General features: G+C 43.8%; 2 protein-coding genes across 2 annotated transcripts in view; both read left to right on the top strand.

Annotated features, from left to right (window-relative positions):
* Nucleotides 1-1,406: 1,406 nt before the first annotated feature.
* On the top strand, nucleotides 1,407-18,526 carry LOC115776548 (myelin-oligodendrocyte glycoprotein-like; the record flags this gene model as incomplete). The annotated part of the gene is made up of 3 exons (XM_030724263.1): nucleotides 1,407-1,541; nucleotides 17,941-18,276; nucleotides 18,435-18,526. Coding segments are annotated over exons 1-3 (465 nt in total), but the record flags the coding sequence as incomplete, so codon positions are not given.
* Nucleotides 18,519-26,247, top strand: part of LOC115776567 (uncharacterized) — a 50,329-nt gene continuing 42,600 nt past the window's right edge. Inside the window, exons 1-2 of the mRNA XM_030724291.1 lie at nucleotides 18,519-18,533; nucleotides 18,665-18,985. Of these exons, the coding sequence (XP_030580151.1) occupies nucleotides 18,527-18,533; nucleotides 18,665-18,985 (328 nt within the window). The 5' untranslated portion in view covers nucleotides 18,519-18,526. The remainder of the gene's footprint in view (nucleotides 18,534-18,664; nucleotides 18,986-26,247) is intronic.

Below are 26,247 nucleotides of genomic sequence, written 5' to 3'. Positions count from 1 at the left end.
CTGCATGGGGAGAAGAATCACAGCTTTCTATTGTAGCTGCAGTAAATGATGTTGGTGTGCAGGCTGTGATCAGCTGACCTGCTGCTGCTCTTCTTCCTCTTTTTTACATCTTTCTCCAACAGAGTGAAGTTATCGCTCTTTCTTTGCTCTCCCTGTAAATACAGCAGCTCTTCTTTTAGCTCGCAGACACACTGTGTGACAAACTGCACACATTTTTTGTGTTTGCTGATATTTATTGAGCAGTTAGAAACATTGAATTTAAAATTACCTGCCACACATTACTCTGTATATGCTGGCTCCTCTTCTGTAGTGCTAGCTAAATGCTGAAGTACTGCGAGCACAAATTACGGACATCTTCCGACAGTCCGGCCCACTGTTAGCCCTGATTATAGCGCTGTAAATGATACATAAACTATATAGTTTTGTCTCTTTAATTTATTTGGATGCGATAACCCCGGTGATGGAGGATACACCAGTACAATTGTCTCTTATGTGTTATTATTCCTCCATTTAGGCTCAGATTGTTTGATGTTTGACGGAAATAAGACGTTAAACCTAAAGTAACGAGTCTGAAAGTGTAAAGAGTTTCTCAGCACACAAACCATTCATTTATGCTCAGTTAGGCTAAAATATGAGGCTACCAATGATAACAAGTAAAGACCCTAAAGAGCCGGCTCTCTGAAAAGAGCCAAACTTCCCATCACTGCTCCTCATCACTTAGTCCATGCCCCTCCCATCATGAAACCCCCCCAGATTCCCATGCTGCACCTACGTCCTCAAAGCAGTAATTACAGAGTGATATTATTACCTTAACTAAACATTACTCAGATGTTCAAATTATTAATCTTGAAATGATTAGTTATGCAAATTGTAACCATAAGTAGACCTCGAGTGCCTGCACGTCCTCTTTGTGTGTGTTTGTCCTTCAGTCTCTTCAGTCTTCAGATTCATTCCTGTACAGCTCAGCAGGCTCTCTGATTATCAGTGTTTGATCAGTTAGATCATAAATCACATTAGAACAGGTTAGATAGCAAAGTCATAACTGAAAGTTACTGAAAGCTTATGGTATTACTGTAATCTATGAAGGCTGCCATAACTCAGGTTATAACACATCATTAATGTGACGAATGTTATTGATCCTCATTAATCAGATCTTAGCAGGATGTTCCCTTTAACTCTGTCACAGGCTGAAGCTTCACATCATTCCTCTGATCCTTCTGTAATGCAGCATTTCCTTCCTTTCACGGGCCAATCAGAGGACTGTTTGGTGTTAACGTGTCATTTAAAAATGCACCCCTTCATTCACATCTGTTACCTAATCCCATTATCACTCATCACCATCAGCACACACCAGACCTGTTAGACCGAAAGTAAACGTTCCTCTGAGCGTCAAACCTGGAGGGTAAGGTGCAGTCAGGAGCTGCAGGTGAGCCCCGGTGTGGGTTCGTTCGGGGAGCGGAGGATTTACCGGGACTTTGTGGCAGTTTGAGCGCTTTAAAGGAGGATGAAGACGTTGGTGGTGTTCCTGCTCCTCCTGGACGGTAAGAAGCTCCGTGTGAGCCTGTTTCACCTGCACCAGGTGAGGCGGGACCCGGACTAACAAGCTGCAGTCAAAGATCGGACCCGGAGCTCAGAGATCAGTAACCGCGCTAAGGCAGATTAACCTGAGGCATGATGGGAGATCGAGCCATCTGTGCCTGTGCTTGGGGACTGCGTGTGTCCTATTAGTGGAGCTGATCAAATCCAAAAAGTTCCCACCATCATCCATGAAGTGTAGAACGATTAAATTCCCTTTTCATTCATTCATTATGGATGTAGTGAAATGTTTGTTTCACGTTCACGTTCACAGAAAGTTTTTCTTTCCTTCTTGGCAGGTTTCACTTTGTTAGAGATGCTGCTGTTAGTGTTTTATTGCTTTATAAAAGCATTGGATGTTAACCAACAGCAGTCACAACCTCATATTTATTATTATATTTAAATATTTCAAATTTCATTATTTTCTAATCCCAGTTTTCTTCCTGGTGGTTTCAGTAATCCCATCATCATCAGACTGAAAGTAATGATTCATTTTTCTCAGGCAGGACCGACTCAGACTGACAGGTGATCATGTTTCTCTCTGAGAGCTCATGAAGGAGTCACTCTGTGAAATCTGAACAAAGGCTGTGAAATACAATAACAAACACAGAAACAATAACAATAACAATAATATTACTTTAACATAAGTAATAGCATTATCAATAACATTAACATTGAATAATTTACAACTAATTAGTTGTTCCTGGATAATATGTTACATTTCCTGGCCTCAGCTGGCATCTGTTAAATGTATAAATTCATTGGTGGATGATCCACAAACATGTTCTAATGCACAGATGAATGTGATTTATGTGCTGATTTTTTTAACCTTTATTTATACAGGTAGTCCCAGTGACACTCAGTGTCTCATTTGCAAGAGAGACCTGTTTCCAAAACATAATCATTTTACAACAATAAAATAATACAATAAATAGTAAGTAAAACGCTAAATGTTTACACAGTCATATTAAAACAAGAACAAGGTCCCAGTGATGATGTAACAAAATTGTTTATCCATATTTTAAAGTCAGTGGGCAGCACGGTGGCGCGGTGGTTAGCACTGCTGCCTCACAGTTAGAATACCATCTGGAAGGCCTGGGTTCGATTCCACCTTGGCCCAGGCCCCTCTCGCTCTGTGTGGAGTTTGCATGTTCTCCCCGTGTCTGTGTGGGTTTCCTCCCACATTCCAAAGACAAGCACTTACTGGGGTTAGGTTAATTGGCAACTCTAAATTGCCCATAAGAATGAATGAGAGTGTGAAAGGTTGTTTGTCTCTCTGTGTTGGTCCCACGACAGGTTGGCGACCAGTACAGGGTGTACCCTGCCTCTCCCCCTGTGTCAGCTGGGATAGGCTCCAGCCCCTGAACAGGGTGAATGGATGGACAAAATCATTTGGGAGAGCTACAAGTCCTTCTGTAGTGTGTTCCATGAAGATGGAGCAGAAAAGAAGAAAGTTTTTTCCAAGCTCTGTATGAACTGAGGGAAGAATGAAAGTAATAGGTTTCTGAGAACTTTGTTTACATAGCATATAGTTTGATAAACAGGAAGAGACTAAACCAGAAACAGATTTATAGATAAAACCAATGAACCATCCTGCGTGAGGTCAGTGAGGACCAGTTATTCAGTGAATATAAGGTACACTGGTGTGTTAGGGGTTTACAACCAGGTATAAATCTTAATACACCATGATAAACTGAGTCCAGCTGATGGAAAGAATGAGCAGGGGCATTCATATAAATGATGTCACCATCGTCCAGGTGGGGTAAAAAAAAGTGGCAGGAACAAGTCAGCAAAAAGGAAACATGATCTGTTTCTGAACAAGAACAAGTTTCTTTAACAGGTGGTCAGTATGTGGCTTGAAGCAAAGACTGTCATCAATCACAGTAGCTAAGTATTTATATGAGGTCAGGGTTTCAATAATAGTACCATGAGATAAGTACTGCTGGTACTGCTCTTTCTGTTTGGAAACACATGACCTTGGTTTTCTCTGTGTTTAAAACCAACCTCAGCTGAAAAAGCTTGCTAAATGCAAGCTTTCGAAAACGGTGTTGATGGTGCTCTCCATAAAAGCGGGTAGATTAGCGGCATTTAGATTTTGTCCCATACCATTGAGATAAATGGTAAATAATGTAGGTCCTAAGACAGGACCCTGTGGAAATGACATTTAAAAAACTAGAAGAGGAACCATTAAACTGCACACACTGCTTACTGTCATGGTCCTGGGTCGGTGGCCCAGTGTTTTGTGTTTGTTTTGTTCTGCTTTAGTTATATCTCTGGTTATGTTTATTAGTTACTTCCTGTGATTTCCCTAAGTGTTTCTCCTCTGTGTCGTGGAGTCTCTTGTGTCTGTCTTCCCTGTGTTGTCAGTCTGTGTTCAACTAGGTGTCTGTTAGTCATTCCCTATGTCAGGTTTTCGAGGGTTAATTCTGCATATGTGTCTTGGTTGGTCACTTCCTGTTTCATTTTGATGGTGTTGTGTTCCCTGTACTTTGTGTTTAGTTTTGCTTCCCCTGTGTTATTAGTCTCATTTGTTCCACCTGTTGTGCCCTGTTGTTTCCTCTTGCCCTGACTACCTGCTGTGTATTTAAGCCCTCAGCTTTCTTCTGTTCATTGTTGGATCATCGTCCGTGTTTCCTCTTTCCTGCTGTGTGTTTCCCAGTTTAGTTTTTCCCTAGTTCTCCCAGGCTTGTTTTTGTGTGTTTTGGCCTTGGTTGAGATTTTGTTTATTTTCTCCTGTGATCCTCATCAAATAAAGCTCTTAGAGTTTAGCTCCAGTGTCACGCGTCCTGCGTTTGGGTCCTACCCTTCCACCACACAGCCAAACCATGACAGAATGACGCAACCTCACAATGGACTCAGTGGATGCTAACCAGCACAAACGGCAGACGGGCTCATTTGCCAGAGCTGGTGAGGAAGAAACCGTGGCTTGCTCCAGAATGCGAGCCGCAGCTCAGGCACATACATCTCGCCTTGGGAGATCCCAGCGGGGATGAGGGATCTCCGCCCCAGCGCTCATCGCTCTCTCCACCTCTGCAGCCGCTGCCTCACCTGTCAGCCTCACCGCGGCAGCCCCATGGTGCAACAGCTGATTCGCCCCCGCCCGAGCCTTTGGGGAAAAGGCCGGGAGGGCTCACTTCCTCATGGGACATTCCTTTGCCTGCAGTTTCTCTTGCCAGCTCTGCTTCATGTCAACAACCTGAAATGCTGAAGCGGAGCTCTCAACGCCATAAGAGAAGAATGGCACCAGCAAGCCGTGATATGATGCAGGAATCAGTCAGTGGGAGTCCCGAGGGTAGCGGGTTCCTTAATCGCTGGTGATGGAACAGATTAGTTTTTGAGCTATTCGCTTTCTTACAAAGTCTGCAACTGGCAAACTGCAAACCTCCTCCTCTCCTAGGAATTAAGGCGGTAGACTGCGAGGCTGGCGATGTCGGATTTTCTTCCCCTGGTGCAGTGTGTTCACTCATTTCCAGCTTTAGGTGTGTTGTTCAGGCATTATAAATTTACCTTTAAACACACATTAGGGACTCTGTGCAGCTGCTCTTGTAACCCAGCTGTATTTTGTTTGTTCTGTTTCGTTTGCATTTCTATATCATTTTGGTTTCATTGGTACTGTCACTTTAAGAGCTAAGCACGACATCACTTTACGGCAGCGTTACGACTGCAGTTACTAGGGGAACGGAACTCCCGGGCTTTAGAGCGCGAGCGCGGCTGCAGAGCAAAGACTTGCCAGTCTCCGTCTACCTGCTGCATATCTGCTGACTGCTTTATGCCTGATAATGTGATGTTTTCCTGCTAGTGCATTATTGTGGACAACATTGGCGAGAGCAACCTCGCTGAAGTTTACCTGTGCCCCTTGTGGAGGAAGACCAAGAGGCTGCTGATCTTCCGGCATCTTCAGACAACAGCCACCATCATCTTTCTGGGTTGCCATTCCCAGTCAGGACACCCCGCTCAACTTATTCGTCCGTATGCACCACACACACACACATAAATATAGAGCTCTATATAAACATTTGCTCGTTTGCTGGCCAGCACTTTATTTTTTTTGCTAAGGACCCCAAAAGGGAATATTTTATTTTATTTTTTTATTTTACTCTCATATAGAGAGAAGGACTTGGTATGCGTCAAGGAGACAAATATAATTTGTCCCACATGGTTCTGAAGCGTGTTCAAGTGAAATAAGTTGGTTAATTGTATCGACTGTACTGTTCTGTTGTTTTCCCTTTATGTTGGTGATTTTATGCCCAAGTTGAGATGAGATTGGATGTGTTTCAGTCCAGTGAATTCTAATAAACAGAACTGGTTGATAGTAAACTGCTATCTGAACCCGAGTAAATTCTATTCATTGGTTACATCCAAAGTAGTAGAGAGAAAATGGCGCCCGAACAGGGACTTGAAAGGCATCCAGCTCGTCTCTAATATTGATGAACGAATCAAAGTTTCGTAGGTTAACATCTGAGTAAATTTAAAGAAAAAAAAAAAAAAATAAATAAATAATGGAGTTCTGTGAAATATATGGTTTTGACCCAGAGTGCACGGTAATGCTTAAGGGTGTCCCACAGACAACTAGACTGGATGATGTAAAAAGGGTCTTTTCAGTGCTTGATGATGTTATCAAAGTGCAATTCATTGATAGTCTCCCTGATACCATACTGTGCCAGTTTGGCGAGGGTATTACTCCCATGTTGTTGGACTCTGAGTACTCAGTTGCTGGTTCATTTTGGGAGGTTATACAGATCGATGATTACTGCTCCCCTACCTGTGAAAATGAGTCAGTCAGTCAGAAGGTTGTACCCCTTGCTCGTGCAATTGGAAACATAACAATGAGTTTTCAGGAACAAGTGCACAAGTTGGCCTTAACATACAAAGTGGACCCTGCTACCTTAAGCCAGGCAGCTGCAAGTCGCATTTGTGGGAAAAGCGATGAAAGGAGCCCCATTTCATCAACTCCAGCATCTGCACTCAAAACACAACCTGTCACTCATGCAAGTCCAGCGGTTTCCAGTGATGTGAACTATGCATCAACTTGTGCGCAGGCATCAAACGAGACTGTAGTAATCAACCCTCTGCCTGCTGATGTCCAAAAAGTCATAGTAGAGCATATTGTAAAACATGACTCACCAGTGCACCAGCCTCCTCCAAAGGAGCTACGCCTTTTCTCTGGCAACACTCCAAAACCTCCTACGGAAGTAGATTATAAAGTATGGCGGCTTAGAGCCAAGCAGGTATTAAGTGACCTTAGTCTGTCGGAGGGGCAGCAGCGCCGTATGATACTTGACAGCTTACTTACCCCTGCCTTAAATGTGGCTCCTTTCATTGGAGCCCAAGCCATACCAAGTGCTTATCTCTGTGAATTAGATAAAGCATATGGCAATGTTACAGGAGGGGAAGAGCTGTTTATTCAGTTTTTAGAGACACATCAGAACAGTGGGGAGAAGGCATCTGACTACCTCCGTCGACTTCAAACTCTGCTACAGGAAGTTGTAGAAAGTGGTGGCGTGGCTAAACAGGAGTTTGACTCTCAGTTATTAAAGCAGTTCCTCGAGGCTGCTGGGATGACTCCTTAATAATTACACTGCGCCTAAAAGAGTCAAGTCATGACCCACATCATACCATTTTGACCTTTTCAGAATTATTGCTCAAAATAAGGACATATGAAAAAGAGAGCCAGTTAAAGGAAATTAGGAGGAAGCGCCATATGGGGGCGAGCTCAACCAAAGTCCATACCAGGACTCACTTCAGTACTGAAGCCCTAGATCCACCTGGCAACAATGTCCCAATAGGACAGGATTTTCATACCAGGGAGCAACTGGAAGAGAGGATCAGGCAGTTAGAGGCTGAACTTCAGAGAAATGTGCCTGTTAAACACCCTCACCCCTCCAAAGAGGAGAAACCAATATGGAAGCCACACCAAAGAACTAAAGGCAATCTTGCAACTTCAGTAGCCCCAGCCACCTCATCAGCAAATCTCTCAAAAGTTGGAAAGTTCTGCTACAACTGTGGAGACGACACCCATTTGCTGCCAAATTGCACTAATCCAACCAATGCTGTACTTGTGCAGAAGAAGCTGTGTGAGAGACATCAAACTAGGCAGAGCCAACTCACACTAAACACACAACGCAAAACCTCTGAGCCAGGCTTGGCTTTAAACAGCTAAGGGCTCCTGCTATGGAACAGGTGGGGGCCCGAAGTCAGACTAGTTCCCTTGCTTTGAATCAGTGTATCACTGAGCCATCTAATGCAGCAGAAATCTCTCCAATTCCTGTTGGACTGGTGGGGGGGCCCTGTGATAGTAAAGCATGGTTGGATGGAGCTCAGTGTAAATGCATCATTGATACAGGGTCACAGGTGACCATAATATCTCAGTCATTTTACTCCCGTTACCTTTCACACAGACAGTTATTCTCAATACAAAGGGCACTTGACATTGAAGGTGCAGCTGGGCAGAAGGTCCCGTATGTGGGATATGTAGAGGTGGAGGTTCGGTTCCCAAAAGATGCATGTGGGACAGGCCAAGGCTATCACGTCTTAGCTTTGGTCAGTCCAGACCAGTCGTACAACAGCGAGTACCCTCTTCTTGTTGGCACAAATGTCCTGCGTCTGATGACACGAGATTGCGTGAAGATGGGTGGGACAAAATTCTTAGAAACTCTGTCTATCCAGGCCAATTGGGAAATGGCTTATGCTGAGTGTTGTAGGTTGACCGATTCTCAAGCGAAGAATGCTAAAGTTTTGCATGTCACACTCAGCAGCAAAGTGCCTGTATGCCTAAAGAGTGGTGAGACATACACTTTAAAGGGTATCTGCCATTCTAAGCAGAGAAATGGTGAGTTTCAAGCTCTTATAGGTGGTGCAGAGGAAACTCCCACACCAGGAGGCTTAATAGTTTATGACCAGATTGTGGAGGTAAAATCTGAATCCCACAATAAGTTTCACATAGCAGTCAAAAACATTTCAGAGCGCGACATAACTTTGTATCCAAGAACTCCCATTGCAGAGTGCTCTCCCATTGACTGGGTTGTGCCTGTCACGCCCAGCAACCCAGACAATCTGTCAGACGCTGAGGCTGCCCAGGCGCATTCCTTGTTGGTGGCTAATGAGGTAAAGGTCACACCAACAACCGACACTCTTAATCTTGATTTTGGTGACAGTCCTATATCGTCCCAATTAAAAGAACACATACGACATAGAATCAATGCTGAAGTTGCTAATGCTTTTTCCAGGCATGATTTGGATGTTGGTAGTGTTACAGGTGTCTCTCATCGCATTGAATTAGAGCCTCATGTGCCGTTCAAAGAGCGGACAAGACGTGTTTCACCTGCAGACTTCAATGACTTGAAACGGCATCTCCAAGATCTTCTGGCTGCAAGTGTTATTGAAGAATCTCACAGCCCCTACGCCTCTCCAGTTGTTCTAGTCCGGAAAAAGAATGGAGAGCTGCGAATGATGGTGGATTACCGCAGACTGAACAACTTAACTAAGAAAGATGCTTACCCATTACCTCGGATAGAGGAGACATTCTCCTTGTTGTCAGTTTCAAAGTGGTTCACTGTGCTGGATCTTAAAAGTGGGTATTACCAGCTGGATGTTGAACCCGCAGATCGGCCAAAAACAGCGTTTACCACGCCTTTTGGTACATGGCAGTTCCGCAGAATGCCACAAGGTCTGACTAACTCTCCAGCCACCTTCCAGCGAACTATGGAGAAAGTGATGGAAGGAATTAACCTCCAAGAGGTTGTTGCTTTCCTCGATGATCTTATCATATTCTCCAGCTCACTTGAGGAGCATGAGGAGAGGTTAATGAAGGTCCTCAGACGTATCGCAGATTTTGGCCTCAAATTGTCCCCTGCCAAATGCAAATTTTTTCAGACTTCTGTGAAGTATTTAGGGCATGTGATATCTGCACAGGGGATAGAACCTGATCCAGAAAAGGTGGCGGCTGTAAAGGAATGGCCCCGACCTCAAACAGCTAAGGAGCTGCGGTCATTCTTAGGTTTCACTGGTTATTATAGACGTTTTGTGAGGGATTATGCCAAAGTGGTGAGACCCCTGAATGATTTGTTGAAAGGAGACTGGAGTCCCAGGCATAAAAATTCCAGTCATTGGCCTCGTAAACAGTCACATCTGCTTGGAGACAGATGGACCCCTGCATGTCAAGCTGCATTTGAGCTTATCACTGAAAAGCTAACATCAGCTCCTGTGCTTGCTTTCTCTAACTGGCAGCTCCCCTATTTGCTCCATACAGATGCTAGCATGACAGGTTTAGGTGCAGCCCTTTATCAGGTTCAGGATGGTCAGACCAGAGTGATAGCTTATGCAAGTCGTGGTCTTTCTAAAAGTGAAAGGAATTATCCGGTGCATAAGTTAGAGTTTCTCGCTCTTAAATGGGCGGTCAGTGAGAAGTTCCATGACTATTTGTATGGGGCTAGTTTCAAAGTACTGACAGATAATAATCCGCTAACATATGTGTTGACCAGCGCTAAGCTTGATGCCACGAGTCACAGGTGGCTGGCGGCGCTGTCATTGTACAACTTTGACATTCATTACAAGTCTGGTCAACATAATGTTGATGCTGATGGGCTCTCTAGGAGACCCCATGAGCCACCTCAAGACGATGACGAGTCCCAAGAGATAGACAGGAGAATCACTACCCTTCTGGATCGTGCCAGACCATTCTCTGATGAGTTTAAGGTTTTGGATGAAGAAGCAGTAAAGAGCTTGTATGTGTGCCTCGGTGTGACCAATGTTACAGACTCAAATGACAGACAGGAAATGGATAGGGAGATACCTGCAGTTGAGACACTCCTGTGTGATGAAGATGCTGTCCCAGAGGACCTGGAAGACCCAGTCTTAGAGCTAGGTCTCTCTGCATTACCTGAAATGTCAGGGGAGGACTGGTATCATTTACAGAGAGAAGATGCTTCTCTGGCGAGAGTCATCCATATTCTAGAGAAGGAGCCCTATACTAAGACATTTAAAATGGTTGATGGGCCAGAGGTGACTCTACTTTTAAGAGAGAAGTCGAAACTAGTTCTGATTGAAGGAGTGCTATACCGTAAAGTTTTCAACCAAAGAGGTGAAGCTTTTAATCAGCTGGTTCTTCCTAGCAGCCACAGAGAGAGAGCATTTGAAGGTGTCCATATTGAAATGGGGCATATGGGCATAGAAAGAACTCTGGAGCTTGCTAGAGCAAGGTTTTTCTGGCCAAAAATGGCTAAGGATATTGAGGCGAGGTGTAAGATTTGTGAGAGGTGTGTGAGGAGAAAGGCAAGGGTACAAAGAGCATCTAAATTAGTAAACATCAAAGTCAGCGGTCCTCTTGAGTTTGTTTGCATGGATTTTTTATCTTTGGAACCTGACTCCAAGGACACTCGAAACATTTTGGTGATAACAGATCACTATACTAAATATGCGCAGGCATATCCAACCAGAGATCAGACTGCAAAAACTGTTGCAGCGGTGTTGTGGGAGAACTTTATAAGTCACTATGGTTTTCCCCACCGGCTGCATAGTGATCAGGGAGCCTGTTTTGAGTCAGAAGTGGTGGCAGAACTTTGTAAGCATGCAGGAATTTCTAAATCTCGAACTACACCCTACCACCCAAGAGGGAACCCAGTAGAAAGATTCAACAGAACTCTGCTTGATCTCTTGGGAACGCTGGAGGACAAAAAGAAAGAGGAATGGAGAAAATATGTTAGGCCTCTGGTGCACGCCTATAATTGTACCAGAAATGATGTGACTGGGGAAGCTCCTTTTCTTTTAATGTTTGGCAGAGAACCGCGTCTCCCCATTGATCTCTGTTTTGGCATCAGCCCTCGAGGTTACAACCACAAAACACACTCACAATATGTGAGAGACCTAATGAAAAGACTTAGACATGCATATGAGTTGGCATCTAAAAATGCAGAGAAGAGACTGTTGTTAAACAAAAAGCGTTGGGATGCCAAAGTGACTGCCCTGCCTTTAGGAGTAGGTGACAGAGTCCTTATAAGGAATCTGAGCCTAAGAAAGAAACACAAGATCTCCGATAAGTGGGAACCTGTTGTTCATATTGTTGTCAAACAGCCTGACGAAAGTATCCCAGTCTATGTTGTCACACCAGAGGATGGAGGGGGCAGAGAGAGGGTTCTGCATCGAGACATGCTTCTTCCCTGCGGATTCCTACCCGTAACCTGGAGATTTGATGCTGGAGAGAGTGTTGCCCAGATTTCCCCGCTGCAGTCTTCAGTGGCAACTGACGAGGAGGACATTGTGACAAACACATCTGCTGTGGAAGAATATACTGAGCAGGAACCACAGTGCGAGGCCTCAGGAACTGCTATGCAGAGCATACCATCATCTCAAAATACCCTGAATCCTAATGCTTCTGAGTTCATTTCAGAACAGACAGATTTGGCAGGGTCAGTGACTGAGGCTAGTTCAGTTTTGCCAAGAACAAGACCTCAAAGAAGGCGAGTCCAACCAGCCTACCTCAGTGACTATCAGGTCGGCTCCAAAGTTCATTATCAACCTCACAGTTTATCTTCACCCACACAGCATACACTGCTTTGTACTTTTTTGGTGTCCTTACAACAGCAACTTACAGGGCTAGTGCAGTCCCTGGCTACTGGTAGTGACGAGGACGTCACATTTTAAGTGGGGGAGGATGTAACCCAGCTGTATTTTGTTTGTTCTGTTTCGTTTGCATTTCTATATCATTTTGGTTTCATTGGTACTGTCACTTTAAGAGCTAAGCACGACATCACTTTACGGCAGCGTTACGACTGCAGTTACTAGGGGAACTCCCGGGCTTTAGAGCGCGAGCGCGGCTGCAGAGCAAAGACATGCCAGTCTCCGTCTACCTGTTGCATATCTGCTGACTGCTTTATGCCTGATAATGTGATGTTTTCCTGCTAGGTGAGCATTATTGGTAACGTGCTATGTTGTCTGTGTTATGATTTTACCTTTTTACGATTGTACCAGGTCGTCGGTAATTCAACACAAGTTAAGAGACCCAACGTCTGTGTTACCGTGGGTATTGTGAGTTAAGATGACTTCTACTCCTGTTAGTCGTGTTGGCTATGTTAGCCATGTTAAGTGAAATAGTTAACTTTTATCAATGTCCAAGAGGTATTGTTTTGGAGGAAATGCAATTTATGTCAACTTAACAGTGCTGAGTATTTTATTTAGCTATATTTTTGTGATATATAATATTATACTCTGTTTCAAAATGTAGACCACTGCAGTTACTAGGGGAACGGAACTCCCGGGCTTTAGAGCGCGAGCGCGGCTGCAGAGCAAAGACTTGCCAGTCTCCGTCTACCTGCTGCATATCTGCTGACTGCTTTATGCCTGATAATGTGATGTTTTCCTGCTAGTGCATTATTGTGGACAACATTGGCGAGAGCAACCTCGCTGAAGTTTACCTGTGCCCCTTGTGGAGGAAGACCAAGAGGCTGCTGATCTTCCGGCATCTTCAGACAACAGCCACCATCATCTTTCTGGGTTGCCATTCCCAGTCAGGACACCCCGCTCAACTTATTCGTCCGTATGCACCACACACACACATAAATATAGAGCTCTATATAAACATTTGCTCGTTTGCTGGCCAGCACTTTATTTTTTTTGCTAAGGACCCCAAAAGGGAATATTTTATTTTATTTTTTTATTTTACTCTCATATAGAGAGAAGGACTTGGTATGCGTCAAGGAGACAAATATAATTTGTCCCACATGGTTCTGAAGCGTGTTCAAGTGAAATAAGTTGGTTAATTGTATCGACTGTACTGTTCTGTTGTTTTCCCTTTATGTTGGTGATTTTATGCCCAAGTTGAGATGAGATTGGATGTGTTTCAGTCCAGTGAATTCTAATAAACAGAACTGGTTGATAGTAAACTGCTATCTGAACCCGAGTAAATTCTATTCATTGGTTACACTCTCACCCTGACAGGAGTGATGGACAGGTACAGCTTTGGACCACTGACACAAAGTAAAACTCATGACAGGATCAACAACAGGTTAAAACAGCAACAGCAAGAGTAGCTAACAGTTTTAGCAGTGTTTCCATAAAATGTTCTCTCTGCTGTAAATCATCCTGTTATCCTATTAACTACCTGGACTTATTGTAATTCTTGTCCCTGGACCCAGAATATGTTAACAGATTACCCTTTTCAACATAAAACACACGTCTTTACCTTCATGCTTCCCTCTAATGTTCGCATGCTAAAGATGACATTAGCTTACCACACAAATAGCCTAGTTAGCAACATTATGTGCTAATGGTTTAAATTTAAAAAATTCCCAGTTGCTACCAAAAGCATCCTTGGACCTCACTTCGTTCCAGATGTTTGCTGTTATCCTCTTTATGCCTGATTGAACTGTCTCATGTTTTAGAAGTGAATTGTTTAGCTTCCAATAATAATTTCTATGAACTTTAGAAGTGGCAAAGTGAAAGGGATACCTATGGAGACTGCACTGTGGTCAGTTATTGGAGTTAGCAGATATCTGATCAATGTTTAAGTTATCAGAGAACAACAAGCTGTGATTTCCTGGTGCTGTTCCTATGACTCCATGTAAGGCGTTCGTGTTTCGATGGTGGTGTCGCCACACATCAGTTAGATTAAACTTTTGCATGAATAGTTCTGGGTTTTCATTAATTGCAGTAGAGTTGCAGTGGGCCAACGGCGCAGATCGTGATCAAGCATCATATTTAAATCCCCCTGTTACAATACCTGACATATGAATGATGTTAGAGGCAGTTTGGATATTTTGTTTTTATCAATTTTAAGTGCTTTAAAAACTGTTTTATGATTATTAGAAGAAGAGGGCCAAGAAGCACAAATGCAAAAATAGAATAGAATAGAATGCCTTTATTTGTCATTATGCAGAATGTTCAATTTGGAGGGCCAATCATGTTGTAATTTGGTAAATGAATATTGCACAATATAGGAGTGATGGATATTGTTCAGTATGAATAATATAATATTGCACAGAGATGTGGGTGTTGCACAGTCACAGTGGGTGAGTGTGAGAGTTCAGGGTGGTGATTGCTCTGGTGAAGAAACTGTTCTGGAGTCATTTTGTTCTGGCTTTGATGCTCCTGTAGCTCCTGCCAGAGGGCAGCAGGTCAAACAGGTCAAAGCCAGGGTGTGAGCTATCCTTGATGATGTTCCTGGATCTGCTGATGCAGCAGGAGGTGTAGATGTCCATCAGGGAGGGGAGAGGGCAGCCAACGATTCTCTGTGCTGTCTTGACTACCCTCTGAAGCCTCCCCCTGTCTGCCTCAGTGCAGCTGCCGTACCATACTGTGATACAGGGCAGCAGGTCAGAGTTCAAAGCCAGGGTGTGAGCTGTCCTTGTTGCAGTGAAACAGCGGTAGAAAACAGCACACACAAAGAGTCACACTCTTCTGCCGCTTTCATCATGCGTTTTTGGTTTGAGACCAAGGCTCTATTCCAGGAAGCAGGTTCAGCTCCAGCTCTGGTTTGTTAACCTAAAATGAGGAAACTCAGGTTTTCAGTTCCACAAAGAGCTAACTCCAACTCTGAGTCAGTTACCATGGCAACAGACTCTGTGACCCTAACCTGGCAGGTTTTATCCAACAACCTCTGAGTGTCTCTCTGACTCCGCCCCTCCTGCTGCACCTGAACCACCTGTCTGACCCTGATTCATTTCCTCCTTCATAAAGTGGCTGTCAGAGCGTCAGAGCAGCGAACTCATCTGCAGACGTTTATGTTTCTACGAGCTCTGAAATCCCAGTTAGACGTTAGTTTGTTATTTTGTAACATGAAGCTTTTACAGTCGTTCACTCGTCAACAGGCTGTAAGGGCGGAGACAGCGATGATGTCACGCATTTATAATGAGGCAGCTGCAGCTGTCAGACTGTCAGTCAGTTCCTCTGAAACATTTACTGTAGTTACTGCAGCATCACTGTTACATCACACTGATCTGGATGAAGCTGCTGACACACAACACACTGTGGATGGAAACATGTCCACATCTTAGAGCTGATGTGAATGTTTGAGTGAATTTCCACATATTTTCCACTGAAAAATCACCTAAATCCGTGATCATCGGCTCTATAACGGATCAGCAAACCGTGTCTGAGTCCACGTGCACAGCAGGAGGATCCAAATGAATCAGGATCACGGATTCAGACCGGATAAGGCCCAGATCCAGTTCAGGCTCCAGTTATTTCCCAGCTCATCTAGTCTGGATCCGTTCATAATGGATTCATTTTCCCGACACGATCTGCATTCTTTAATTAATTCTTTAATTAAAATGTCTCATCCTCCCAAAATGTACCGAAATATTTAAAACATATAAAGCTGAAACATTCATTATAACATGAATCAGTGGTTTCAGTTGAAACTAATATATGACTTCGCTCCATTGTTTCATGTGGCCTACTGAGGTCACAGGAACAAAGGTGTGAGGGGGGGTTGAGACGTCTGGGAAGGGAGCTCAGGACAGCACTGTAAGCGGGGGAAAGTTGGTGATGTAATCCACCTCCTCTGTTCAATGATGGTTGTTCACAGTGGACATAGATGCTTCTTTCACTCCCCTTTCAAACCATCTGTCTTCCCTGTCCAAAATGTGAACATGTGATGTCAAAATGTGATCAAATGAGATCAAAATGTGATCTCTGGTGTCCTCCCTGGTAAAACGTATGTATTTATCCACTGAGTTGATGTGACGAGTGAAGGCTTCTACTTCTTGGGTTTTGAATTTACTTCCGCGAGCCGCAGAGCCGCACATTAAGCCTGGATGAGCCGCAGGTTGCGACCCCTGGGTTATACCGCTGCTGTTTATTTAGAATCATTTGGACCCAGAACCGACGTCAGAGTTAAAGACCGGCTAGCATTCAGCCGCACGTTTAGTGATGGGGGATACTGGTAAAACTGTGCAAACTTTGTTTTACAGGGACAAAAAAGTACTATATATATATATTTTTTTATGGTTGAAAAAATGGACCGTTAGTTATATCAGCAGCAACCTGATTAAAGGTTTTGAATGAAGTATGTGTTACTACCACATTTTAAATAACCTTATGCTAAATGTAAAAGCTGATAGCTAAATAAGTGCCATTTCATATTTATGTGATTCATAATCCGATTAGTCGACTAATCGTTTCAATAGTCGATGACTAATCGACTATCAAAATAGTCGTTAGTTGCAGCCCTATTCTATACTTAAGTTGAAGTACAAGTACTTGTGTTAGAAAATACTTTGGTAATAGTCAAAGTACTGGTTCAACATCTTTACTTAAGTAAAAGTAAAAAGTACAGGCTCTGAAATGTACTCAAAATAAGAAAGTAAAAGTAGTTCTTGGAGGATGTTTCTACCTGCTATTTTTCTGTAAAGCTAACTGAACCTCATTATATATTATTGTAATAATAAAAAATAATACACGAGAATACAAATGTTATTCCAATCTAAATTTTAATTCTAATAAATGCACTCAGCTTGAATCTGTTCTGTAGGACACAAACTGTTAAAGGGAATTTAAACACAGCTCTGTTCTCTGTGTCCTCCATAGTAGAGGGTGACTGTGCCTCCACCTAAACACCAACATGAGGATCCTCAGGGGTTACAGTGGGATTCAGAAGGTGGAGGAACCCTAAGATCAGCTGTAGTGGCTCTGCATGGGGAGAAGAATCACAGCTTTCTATTGTAGCTGCAGTAAATGATGTTGGTGTGCAGGCTGTGATCAGCTGACCTGCTGCTGCTCTCTCCTGTCCTCTTTCTCCATCTCTGAGTGAACTTCTCTCTCTTTGCTCTCCCTGAAATACAGCAGCTCTTCTTTTAGCTAGCAGACACACTGTGTGACAAACTGCACACACTTTGTGTGTTTGCTGATATTTGTTGAGCATTTAGAAACGTTGCATTTACCTGCCACACGTTACTCCCTTCATGCTCGCTCCTCTTCAGTAGCGCTAATTAAGCTGTTTATGTGCCACAGCGCAACTTACGGACTCGGTCCGGCCCGATTATAGCGCTATAAATGAGACATTAAATATATGGGTTTGCATATTTAATCCCTTTGTACCCGATAAGCCCCAGTGATGGAGGATACACCAGTACGATTGTCTCTTATGTGTTATTATTCCTCCGTTTAGGCTCAGATTGTTTGACGGCGCACTGACCGGAAATACAAACTTTTCTCTGACGTGTTAAAAAGTAACGAGTCTGTTTGAAAATGTAAGAAGTAGAAAGTACAGATACTTGTGTAAAAATGTAGGGAGTAAAAGTAAACAGTAGTCAGAAAAATAAATACACAAGTAAAGTACAGATACCTGAAAAATCTACTTAAGTACAGTAACGAAGAATTTGTACTTGTTACTTCCCACCTCTGCTCATGGAGTCTCTGTGTGTGTGTCCTCAGTTTCCCAGCATGCCTCAGCTGTGGAGCTGTATGAGGGGGACTCCTTCATCCTGCCCTGTCAGTTTCCCACTTTTAAATTTCAAGGCTCCTCAGTGGAGTGGAGCCGCTCTGACCTCAGTCCTCCAACCGTCCACCAGCTGCAAGGAGACGAACTGAAAGAGCAGAACCAGCGTTACAGCGGCCGAACATCCATGAAGACTGACGCTCTGCAGACTGGAGACCTCAGCCTGAAGCTGACCGACCTCCAACTGTCTGACAGCGCCACCTACACCTGCTCTGTTAGAGACAATAGAACAGAATACCAGAGAGTGAGAGACGTACAGCTGCAGGTCAAAGGTCAGCAACAGACACCTGCTGTATCACTCAGATAGAATTTTATTATATGCACATTGTCAGAATCACCATGTTGGCTCTTTGAAATACAGGCCTATTCATCAGATTCATTTCTTCAGTCAGAGGTCAAAGGTCATGTTGTTCTTTTTGTTTCTCCACAGAACAGTTTCCTTCCTGGGCCAAAGCTCTCCTGGTTCTCCTGGTTCTTCTTGTGGTTTCTGGAGGTCTTTTATTTTATTTCCGGCAGCACTTCATGTCAGGTGAGTCTCTCCTACTACATTACCCATAATGCCGATGGTCAGCAGGTGTCCTCTGGGGGCTCCTTGACTGTCTCCATAAGATGATCAGTAGTAACCTTCACTACAGCTCATGTTCTTTGTTGTCCTCTCAGGTTACAAGGTGCAGGTGGAGTCAGGGGTGGAGTCTGTCCAGCTGCCCTGTAAAACTATAGTTCACCTGCCCAAAGGCACTAAGGTGGAGTGGAAGGACGGAGACAGCAGGAAGGTCCACGTGTATCAGAGCAGCTCTGAGCAGCCTGAAGAACAGCACGACTTTTACAGAGGACGAACAAAGATGGAGAGAAACCTGCTGAAACCTGGAGACCTCAGTCTGACCCTGAAACACCCCACAGACACACACACCTACACCTGCACCGCCTACAACAAGAGGGGAGACATCCTGATGGAGAAACAAGTGCAGCTGACAGTCAGAGGTCAGTGCTGTAGATACAGGTCAAAGGTCAGAGGTCATCCTGTTAGCATGTCTGATGTTTGTGGCTGTTTTTCTTTGATTTGGACCCAAATGTAAAAGCTTCAGCAGATGAACTGTAGGACCAAAGTTCATGTGTCAGAGGTCATCTGAAAGGTCACATCTTCTAGTTCCTGAACATGTGTTTGTTAGCATGTGGCTAACACACAGGCTAAGCTAAGTCAGGTCCAATCTGAGTAAAAGCCTGTTCTCCTCATGTTTAGAACCAGTAAACAGAGAGCAGTGGCAGTCTGTCTGATACAGAAACATCATGATGTGGAGAGAAGCTCTGTCAGTCACAGTGAGTCAGTGTGAGGTCAAAGGTCACATGGACCTCAGAGAGCCAAAAACCAGCTGACAATCAGAAAGTGTTAAATCTGATGCTGACTTCAGATGAAGGAAGTGGGGAGCAGATGGAGCTCTGTGAGGGCCGTATACACTGGGTTAATGAGCTCAGTCTCAGATCAGGGAGCTGTAGGATATAAAACAGCAGCTTTTCTTTCATCTCTCTCTTTGACATGTTGAAGTGCAGCAGGAGGAGATTCCATCAAACACAAGTAACAAAGCAGCTCACTCTGAAATCACTGTGTTCTTCTTGGTGGCTTTCAGAGGAGCTCATGTTCCACTCAGCTGCTGTGTGTGTGTGTGTGTGTGTGTGTGTGTGTGTGTGTGTGTGTGTGTGTGTGTGTGCGTGTGTGTGTGTGTGTGTGTGTGTGTGTGTGTGTGTGTGTCATACGATCACCAGGAGGTCCCTCCTCTGTCAAACAGGCTCAGCAGGCTCTGAGCATTCATTGGAATCAGTGACTCATACAGCATGGAGACATCTAGTCGTCGTGGAGAGAAGTGCAGGTAAATGTAGTGCTGTGAGGTCACTGATGGAGCTCTGTGATTGGTGGATTGAAACCATCCATGTCTGTGTTACCTGGAAACACACCAACATCAGTGCTGCTCCTGAATCAGGAGGCTCAGTGTGAAGAAGCTGAAACAGGTTTAAACAGCTGATCTGAGTTCAGCTTCTTACAAACTGCTGTCCAATCACAGAGCTTCTCATGAGCTTCTAGCAGAGACATGAGAAACGTGAAGCTGACAGAAGTTTTTCTCCTTCAGACTCAAGTGTGTCTCCTTTGCATCTTCCAGAGTTCATCCTGAGAGTTTCCTGAATGTGAGCTTCCTACAAACAAATCTGTAACATCTGATTCTGACTCAGCATCGATTTCTGCTTAATAACTGAGTCCAGTTTAAACCTGAGACACCACCACCCCCCCGACTGAGGCTCGTCCTCCTGACTGAGGACCTGCCATTTTGTCATGGTCGTTGCATTTATTGTTGCAATCCTTAGTTTTTCAGGGGCACAGTTATAGGATGGAGTCTGTGCTCACAGGTTTGAGTCCTCCACCCACCAATAATGACCTCATTCTGATACCCCTACCACCACCACCACCTCATTCCAAATGAATCAATACTTTTAGAAGAAACTATCACAGCCACATGAGGAGAAACTAGAGGTCAGGAAAAGGAGGCAGGAAGTCATTTTTGGACTGTTTGAATCTGCCCTCAGTCTCTGTCAGAACTTCTTCCTGTTCCTCCGTCTGATCCCTCAGGTTAGGAACTTGTTTCCAGAGTTTAATTTTTGGGTTTCCATGTTTGTCCGATGGACTTCCTGCCTCTGATCTGCACTGGTTTCTTTAACCTGCATCAGGTTGACAATGTTTAACCTGTCGTTGTGTCTCCTGTGGTTTCTATAAAAGTGTCTGAACTTTACCTCAGAGTCACTCATGGAGTCTCTGTGTGTGTGTCCTCAGTTTCCCAGCATGCCTCAGCTGTGGAGCTGTATGAGGGGGACTCCTTCATCCTGCCCTGTAAGTTGCCCACTTTTAGACTGAGAAACCCCTCAGTGTTGTGGAGTCGCTCTGACCTCAGTCCTCCAACCGTCCACCAGCTGCAAGGAGATGAACTGAAAGAGCAGAACCAGCGTTACAGCGGCCGAACATCCATGAAGACTGACGCTCTGCAGACTGGAGACCTCAGCCTGAAGCTGACCGACCTCCAACTGTCTGACAGCGCCACCTACACCTGCTCCGTTAGAGAATATGGAGATGAACTGAGTCGGAGTGACGTACAGCTGCAGGTCAAAGGTCAGCAACAAACACCTGTAGATCCATCTCACATCACTCAGAGAAAACTTTATTATTTTACTGCTGAATAAATACGTTCACTCACAACATGTTAGCTTAAAGTACAGGTGCTGTTCATAAAATTAGAACATCATGAAAAAGTTTATTTCAGTAATTCCATTCAGAAAGTGAAACTTGTATATTATATTCATTCATTACATACAGACTGATTTATTTCAAATGTTTCTTTTAATTTTGATGATTATAACTGACAACTAATGAAAACCCCAAATTTAGTATCTCAGAAAATTAGAATTTTGCTTCAGACCAATACATGAAAAGTATGAACATGAAAAGTATGAACATGAAAAGTATGAGCATGAAAAGTATGAGCATATACTGCACTCAGTACTTAGTTGGGGCTCCTTTTGTCTGGATTACTGCAGTAATGCAGCGTGGCATGGAGTCGATCAGTCTGTGGCACTGCTCAGGTGTTCTGAGAGCCCAGGTTGCTCTGATAGTGTTCTTCAGCTCTTCTGAATTGTTGGGTCTGGCGTATCACATCTTCCTCTTCACAATAGCCCATAGATTTTCTATGGGGTTAAAGGTCAGGAGAGTTTGCTGGCCAATTAAGAACAGGGATACCATGGTCCTTAAAGCAGGTACTAGTAGCTTTGGCACTGTGTGCAGGTGCCAAGTCCTGTTGGAAAATGAAATCTGCATCTCCATAAAGTTGGTCAGCAGCAGGAAGCATGAAGTGCTCTAAAACTTCCTGGTAGACGGCCGCGTTGACCTTTGACCTCAGAAAACACAGTGGACCAACAGCAGCAGATGACACGGCACCCAAACCATCACTGACTGTGGAAACTTTACACTGGACCTCAGCCAGCGTGGATTCTGTGCCTCTCCTCTCTTCCTCCAGACTCTGGGACCTTGATCTCCAAAGGAAATGCAACATTGACTTTGATCAGAGGACATAACTTTGGAGCACTCAGCAGCAGTCCAGTCCTTTTTGTCTTTAGCCCAGGAGAGACGCTTCTGACGCCGTCTCTGTTCAAGAGCGGCTCGACACGAGGACTGCGACAGCTGAAACCATGTCTGCATACGTCTGTGTGTGGTGGTTCTTGAAGCTCTGACTCCAGCTGCAGTCCACTCTTTGTGAATCTCCCCACATTTTTGAGTGGGTTTGTTCCACAATCCTTTCCAGGGTGCAGTTATCCCTGTTGTTGGACACTTTTTTCTACCACATCTTTTCCTTCCCTTCGCCTCTCTATTAACGTGCTTGGACACAGAGCTCTGTGAACAGCAGCCTCTTTAGCAATGACCTTTGTGTCTTATCCTCCTTGTGCGAGGTGTCAAAGGTCGCCTTTTGGACAATTGTCAAGTCAGCAGTCTTCCCCATGATTGTGTAGCCTACAGAACTAGACTGAGAGACCATTTAAAGGCCTTTGCAGGTGTTTGGAGTTAATTAGCTGATTAGAGTGTGGCACCAGGTGTCTTCAATATTGAACCTTTTCACAATATTCTAATTTTCTGAGATACTGAATTTGGGGTTTTCATATAATTGTCAGTTATAATCATCAAAATTAAAATAAACATTTTAAATATATCAGTCTGTGTGTAATGAATGAATATAATATACAAGTTTGACTTTTGAGTGGAATTACTGACATAAATCATCTATTTCATCATATTCTAATTTCATGACCAGCACCTGTATACAGGTGCATCAAAGAATCAGCCAATCACAGGGGGACAGCATTCCTGGATCCAGAGTTGATGTTAGAGGAGGAAAAGGATCCATGAGGGTTCTCAGTACTCACAGGAGAAATGCTCTCAGTGCTCTCAGCTGCTCAGTGGACTGAAGGCATGAGAGCATGAAGATGACTCAGGTTCATCTTTGGCCAGTTTACAGCTCAGGGACTCAGACAGGAGCAAAGTTCTAGTAATAATTCTACCTTTGGTTCAAACACAGTTACAGAGAGCTGCACAGTTTGAATCAAAGCCACACATTAAAGATGAGCACAGAACATACAGACCTGGGATCAGCCATAAAGGCACACATTAATTCCTACATACACACAAACAGCTGTAAACTCTGCTTCTCCAGTTTCCTCCCACAGTCCAAAGACCTGCAGTTAGTGGGCTTTGGTTGGTTGGTGCCATTGGCTGTGAATGACAGGCTGGACCTGCCTGAAAGGGAGGAGGAGAAGAAGAACATGATGGAGTGATGGAGGTCCTTCAAACAGGAAGTTGAACATCAACAATCACTTGGTTGGCTGAATGTCCAAAGTTGAAGCAGCTGTGTTTCTGATCCACCACCTTCATGTTTCCTTCATATTTGAACCCCCCTGTAGATACTGACAGGTAACCATGTCACACAGAGCTCAGCCTTTGAATCCAGCTGTGAGTTTGGATTTCACATTGAATCTACTGTTTCAAATCCAGCTGTAGGCCTGTGTTTGTGAGCTCATTAACAGCAGTTTGTTTAGACCTGCTGCTCCTCACAGGACAGCCACTACAAACATCTGATTGGATAGAATATGATGCATTACTGCACATTCAACACAACAGAAACATGTGCAGCAGTAATATTGCTCCATATCACACTGATGCCAACATGTTTGTGCACAATAACTACTTTGACTTTGGATCCTTTCTCTACAGTTTGGCAGTACTGCAGTTTGTGTGCAGTCAGGTGTTTTCATAGTGTTTTCTTGCTGCTTTGACTAAAGGAACGCTTCTATCAGATTGTTCCAAATGTTCTCACATTGAGCTGTGTGATGAAGTGAGTGTGACACAAACACTCAGACTGTGTGTGGGAGCCAAGTTAAGTTAGGTTATATATATAGTATTTATTTTGCTGTAAACCTTATTTTGTCTAAATAGTAATTTAATAAGTAACGTTAAGGTTAAAGTTTAAGTAAAATTGTTTTATTACATTCATGTTTTCATATGGGGATCTTGTTGTGAATAAGGTTTGAGTAAAAGCTGGGTTATAGTTCGAGCTCGTCACTTCGTGAGTTTATGCAAATTAGGTGCAGCACTGGAGGGGGAGAGGGAGTGCAGTTTTAGCGCTGCAGCGTAGGACAGAGCCACACGGTTTTGCTACCGTAGTCTTGTTTAACGTGGAGGAAGCTTAGGCTAGAATGCTCCTGTGAAAGGATGTGAACCTGTAAATAAAAACTTTCGTTTTCCTTTCTACATCGGAGTACTGTGGAAGTTTTTCCTCTTCGAATTAACGGACACGAGTGAAACCGGAGACATTAACCTTGTGGCAACACACTGTGTTTCTCTGCTTCATCAAGTCCAATCTGCTTCTCACAGACTCAATAAAGTCCTGTCCCACTAACAGCAGCTCCAACAGTCTGTTCATTGCTTTCTTCCTGTCAGTCTTCATCTTTCTGCTGCGTCTCCTCTTCACACTGACCACTTTCTATCTAACAGTGAGCTCCCAGTGAAGCAGCAACATTCAGCCTGTTAGAGGCAACACAAATGTCTCCATCCAAGCTCATGTTGTGCTTTGTTGTCCTCTCAGTCCCCCAGGTGGAGGCGGAGTCAGGGGCGGAGTCTGTCCAGCTGCCCTTCACAACCACATTTCACCTGCCTCAAGACGCTAAAGTGCAGTGGATGGATGGTGAAAGGAAGGTCCATGTGTATCAGAGCGGCTCTGACCAGCCTGACAAACAGGACTACCGTTACAGAGACCGAACGAAGATGAATGAAGACCTGCTGAAAACTGGAGACCTCAGTCTGACCCTGAGATACCCCACAGATGGAGACAGCTGGACCTACACCTGCACCGTCTACAGCAGGGAGGGAAACATCCTGCTGTGGAAACAGGTGAAGCTGAGAGTCAGAGGTGAGTGCTGTAGATGCAGGTCAAAGGTCAGAGGTCATGTTTGTTCTCACAAAGCTTTTAGTTTGAATCTTTTTTCAGTTCCTTCAAATCATCTAAATTCTTTGATGTTTTTCTCTCCAAGCCAAAAATGTGGGCGGAGCAACTGTGCGTTTAAATGAACTAAGAAGACGATTAAAAATGAGTTTCAATGATCATCAATTCCAAATCAAATCGTCTGCAGGATTTTAGTTTGGATCAAATCAATAGTTTTGCTCGTTGAGTCCAAATCAATCTAAATGTAGAAACACCAAGAGTTTGAAAGCTGCTCAGATCATTCAAACACTTTGATCCACTCATTTGGATGGTGTCAAAGGTCAGGGTGGAGCAGCCATCAATCTGAGGCTTTTATTGTGAAGGCCAACAGGAATGAGAGTGAAAATGCTGTTTGCTGATCCAGAGGAGCCCATGGGGTCTTTGTGGCTGGATGAATGAATGAATGAATGAATGAATGAATGAATGAATGAATGAAGTTTTATTGCCATGTGGGTGAACAAGTTCACACATTGGAAATTGCAGTTACAGAACACCATCCAAATACACAAACACAACACACATAGGGGGATATGTGTCCTTGGTTCATGCAGCCGTTTCTTGCGGCGCTACCTTTGGCAGGAGGAGAAAACAACACATCATGGGGAAGTTAGGTTAAAAAAAAGTCATCTGGTACAGTGCTCAAAAGAGCACTATACCAGGGTCCAAAAAAAAACCACCTTAGCAAAGCATTTGCACATGTAAAGCAAGGACAGCGGCGGTAGGTGAGGTCAGGTCAGGAGGGGATGCAGACGGAGTCAAGTCAAGTCAAGTTTATTTATAAAGCACATTTAAAACAACGACGTTGACCAAAGTGCTGTACAAGATCTGTAACCCCAAGGACTATACTAAATAAAAATAAAAATATATAAATAAATAAATAAAATAATAAAATAAAAATAAATAAATAAAAACATTAAGAACAATAAATAACATAAGAAAATTAAAATTAAAACGTTTAAAACAAGTACCATAAAATACCATAAAACAATCATCTAAAAGGAGGTAGCACTGCAGCCAAATGCCAAGGAAAAGAAATGTGTTTTTAATAGAGATTTAAATGTGTGTATCGTCTGAGCTGTGCGGATATGGAGAGGTAGATCGTTCCATAGCTTTGGTGCTGCTGCTGCAAAAGCTCGATCACCTCTCTGTTTTAGTCTAGTTTTAGGCCTCTGTAAGAGC

Source organism: Archocentrus centrarchus, unplaced genomic scaffold, assembly GCF_007364275.1.
Source record: "Archocentrus centrarchus isolate MPI-CPG fArcCen1 unplaced genomic scaffold, fArcCen1 scaffold_33_ctg1, whole genome shotgun sequence".
Classification (NCBI taxonomy): Eukaryota; Metazoa; Chordata; class Actinopteri; order Cichliformes; family Cichlidae; genus Archocentrus; species Archocentrus centrarchus.
Note: the sequence above shows the minus strand (reverse complement) of the source record. Positions and strands in the feature narration are given on the sequence as shown.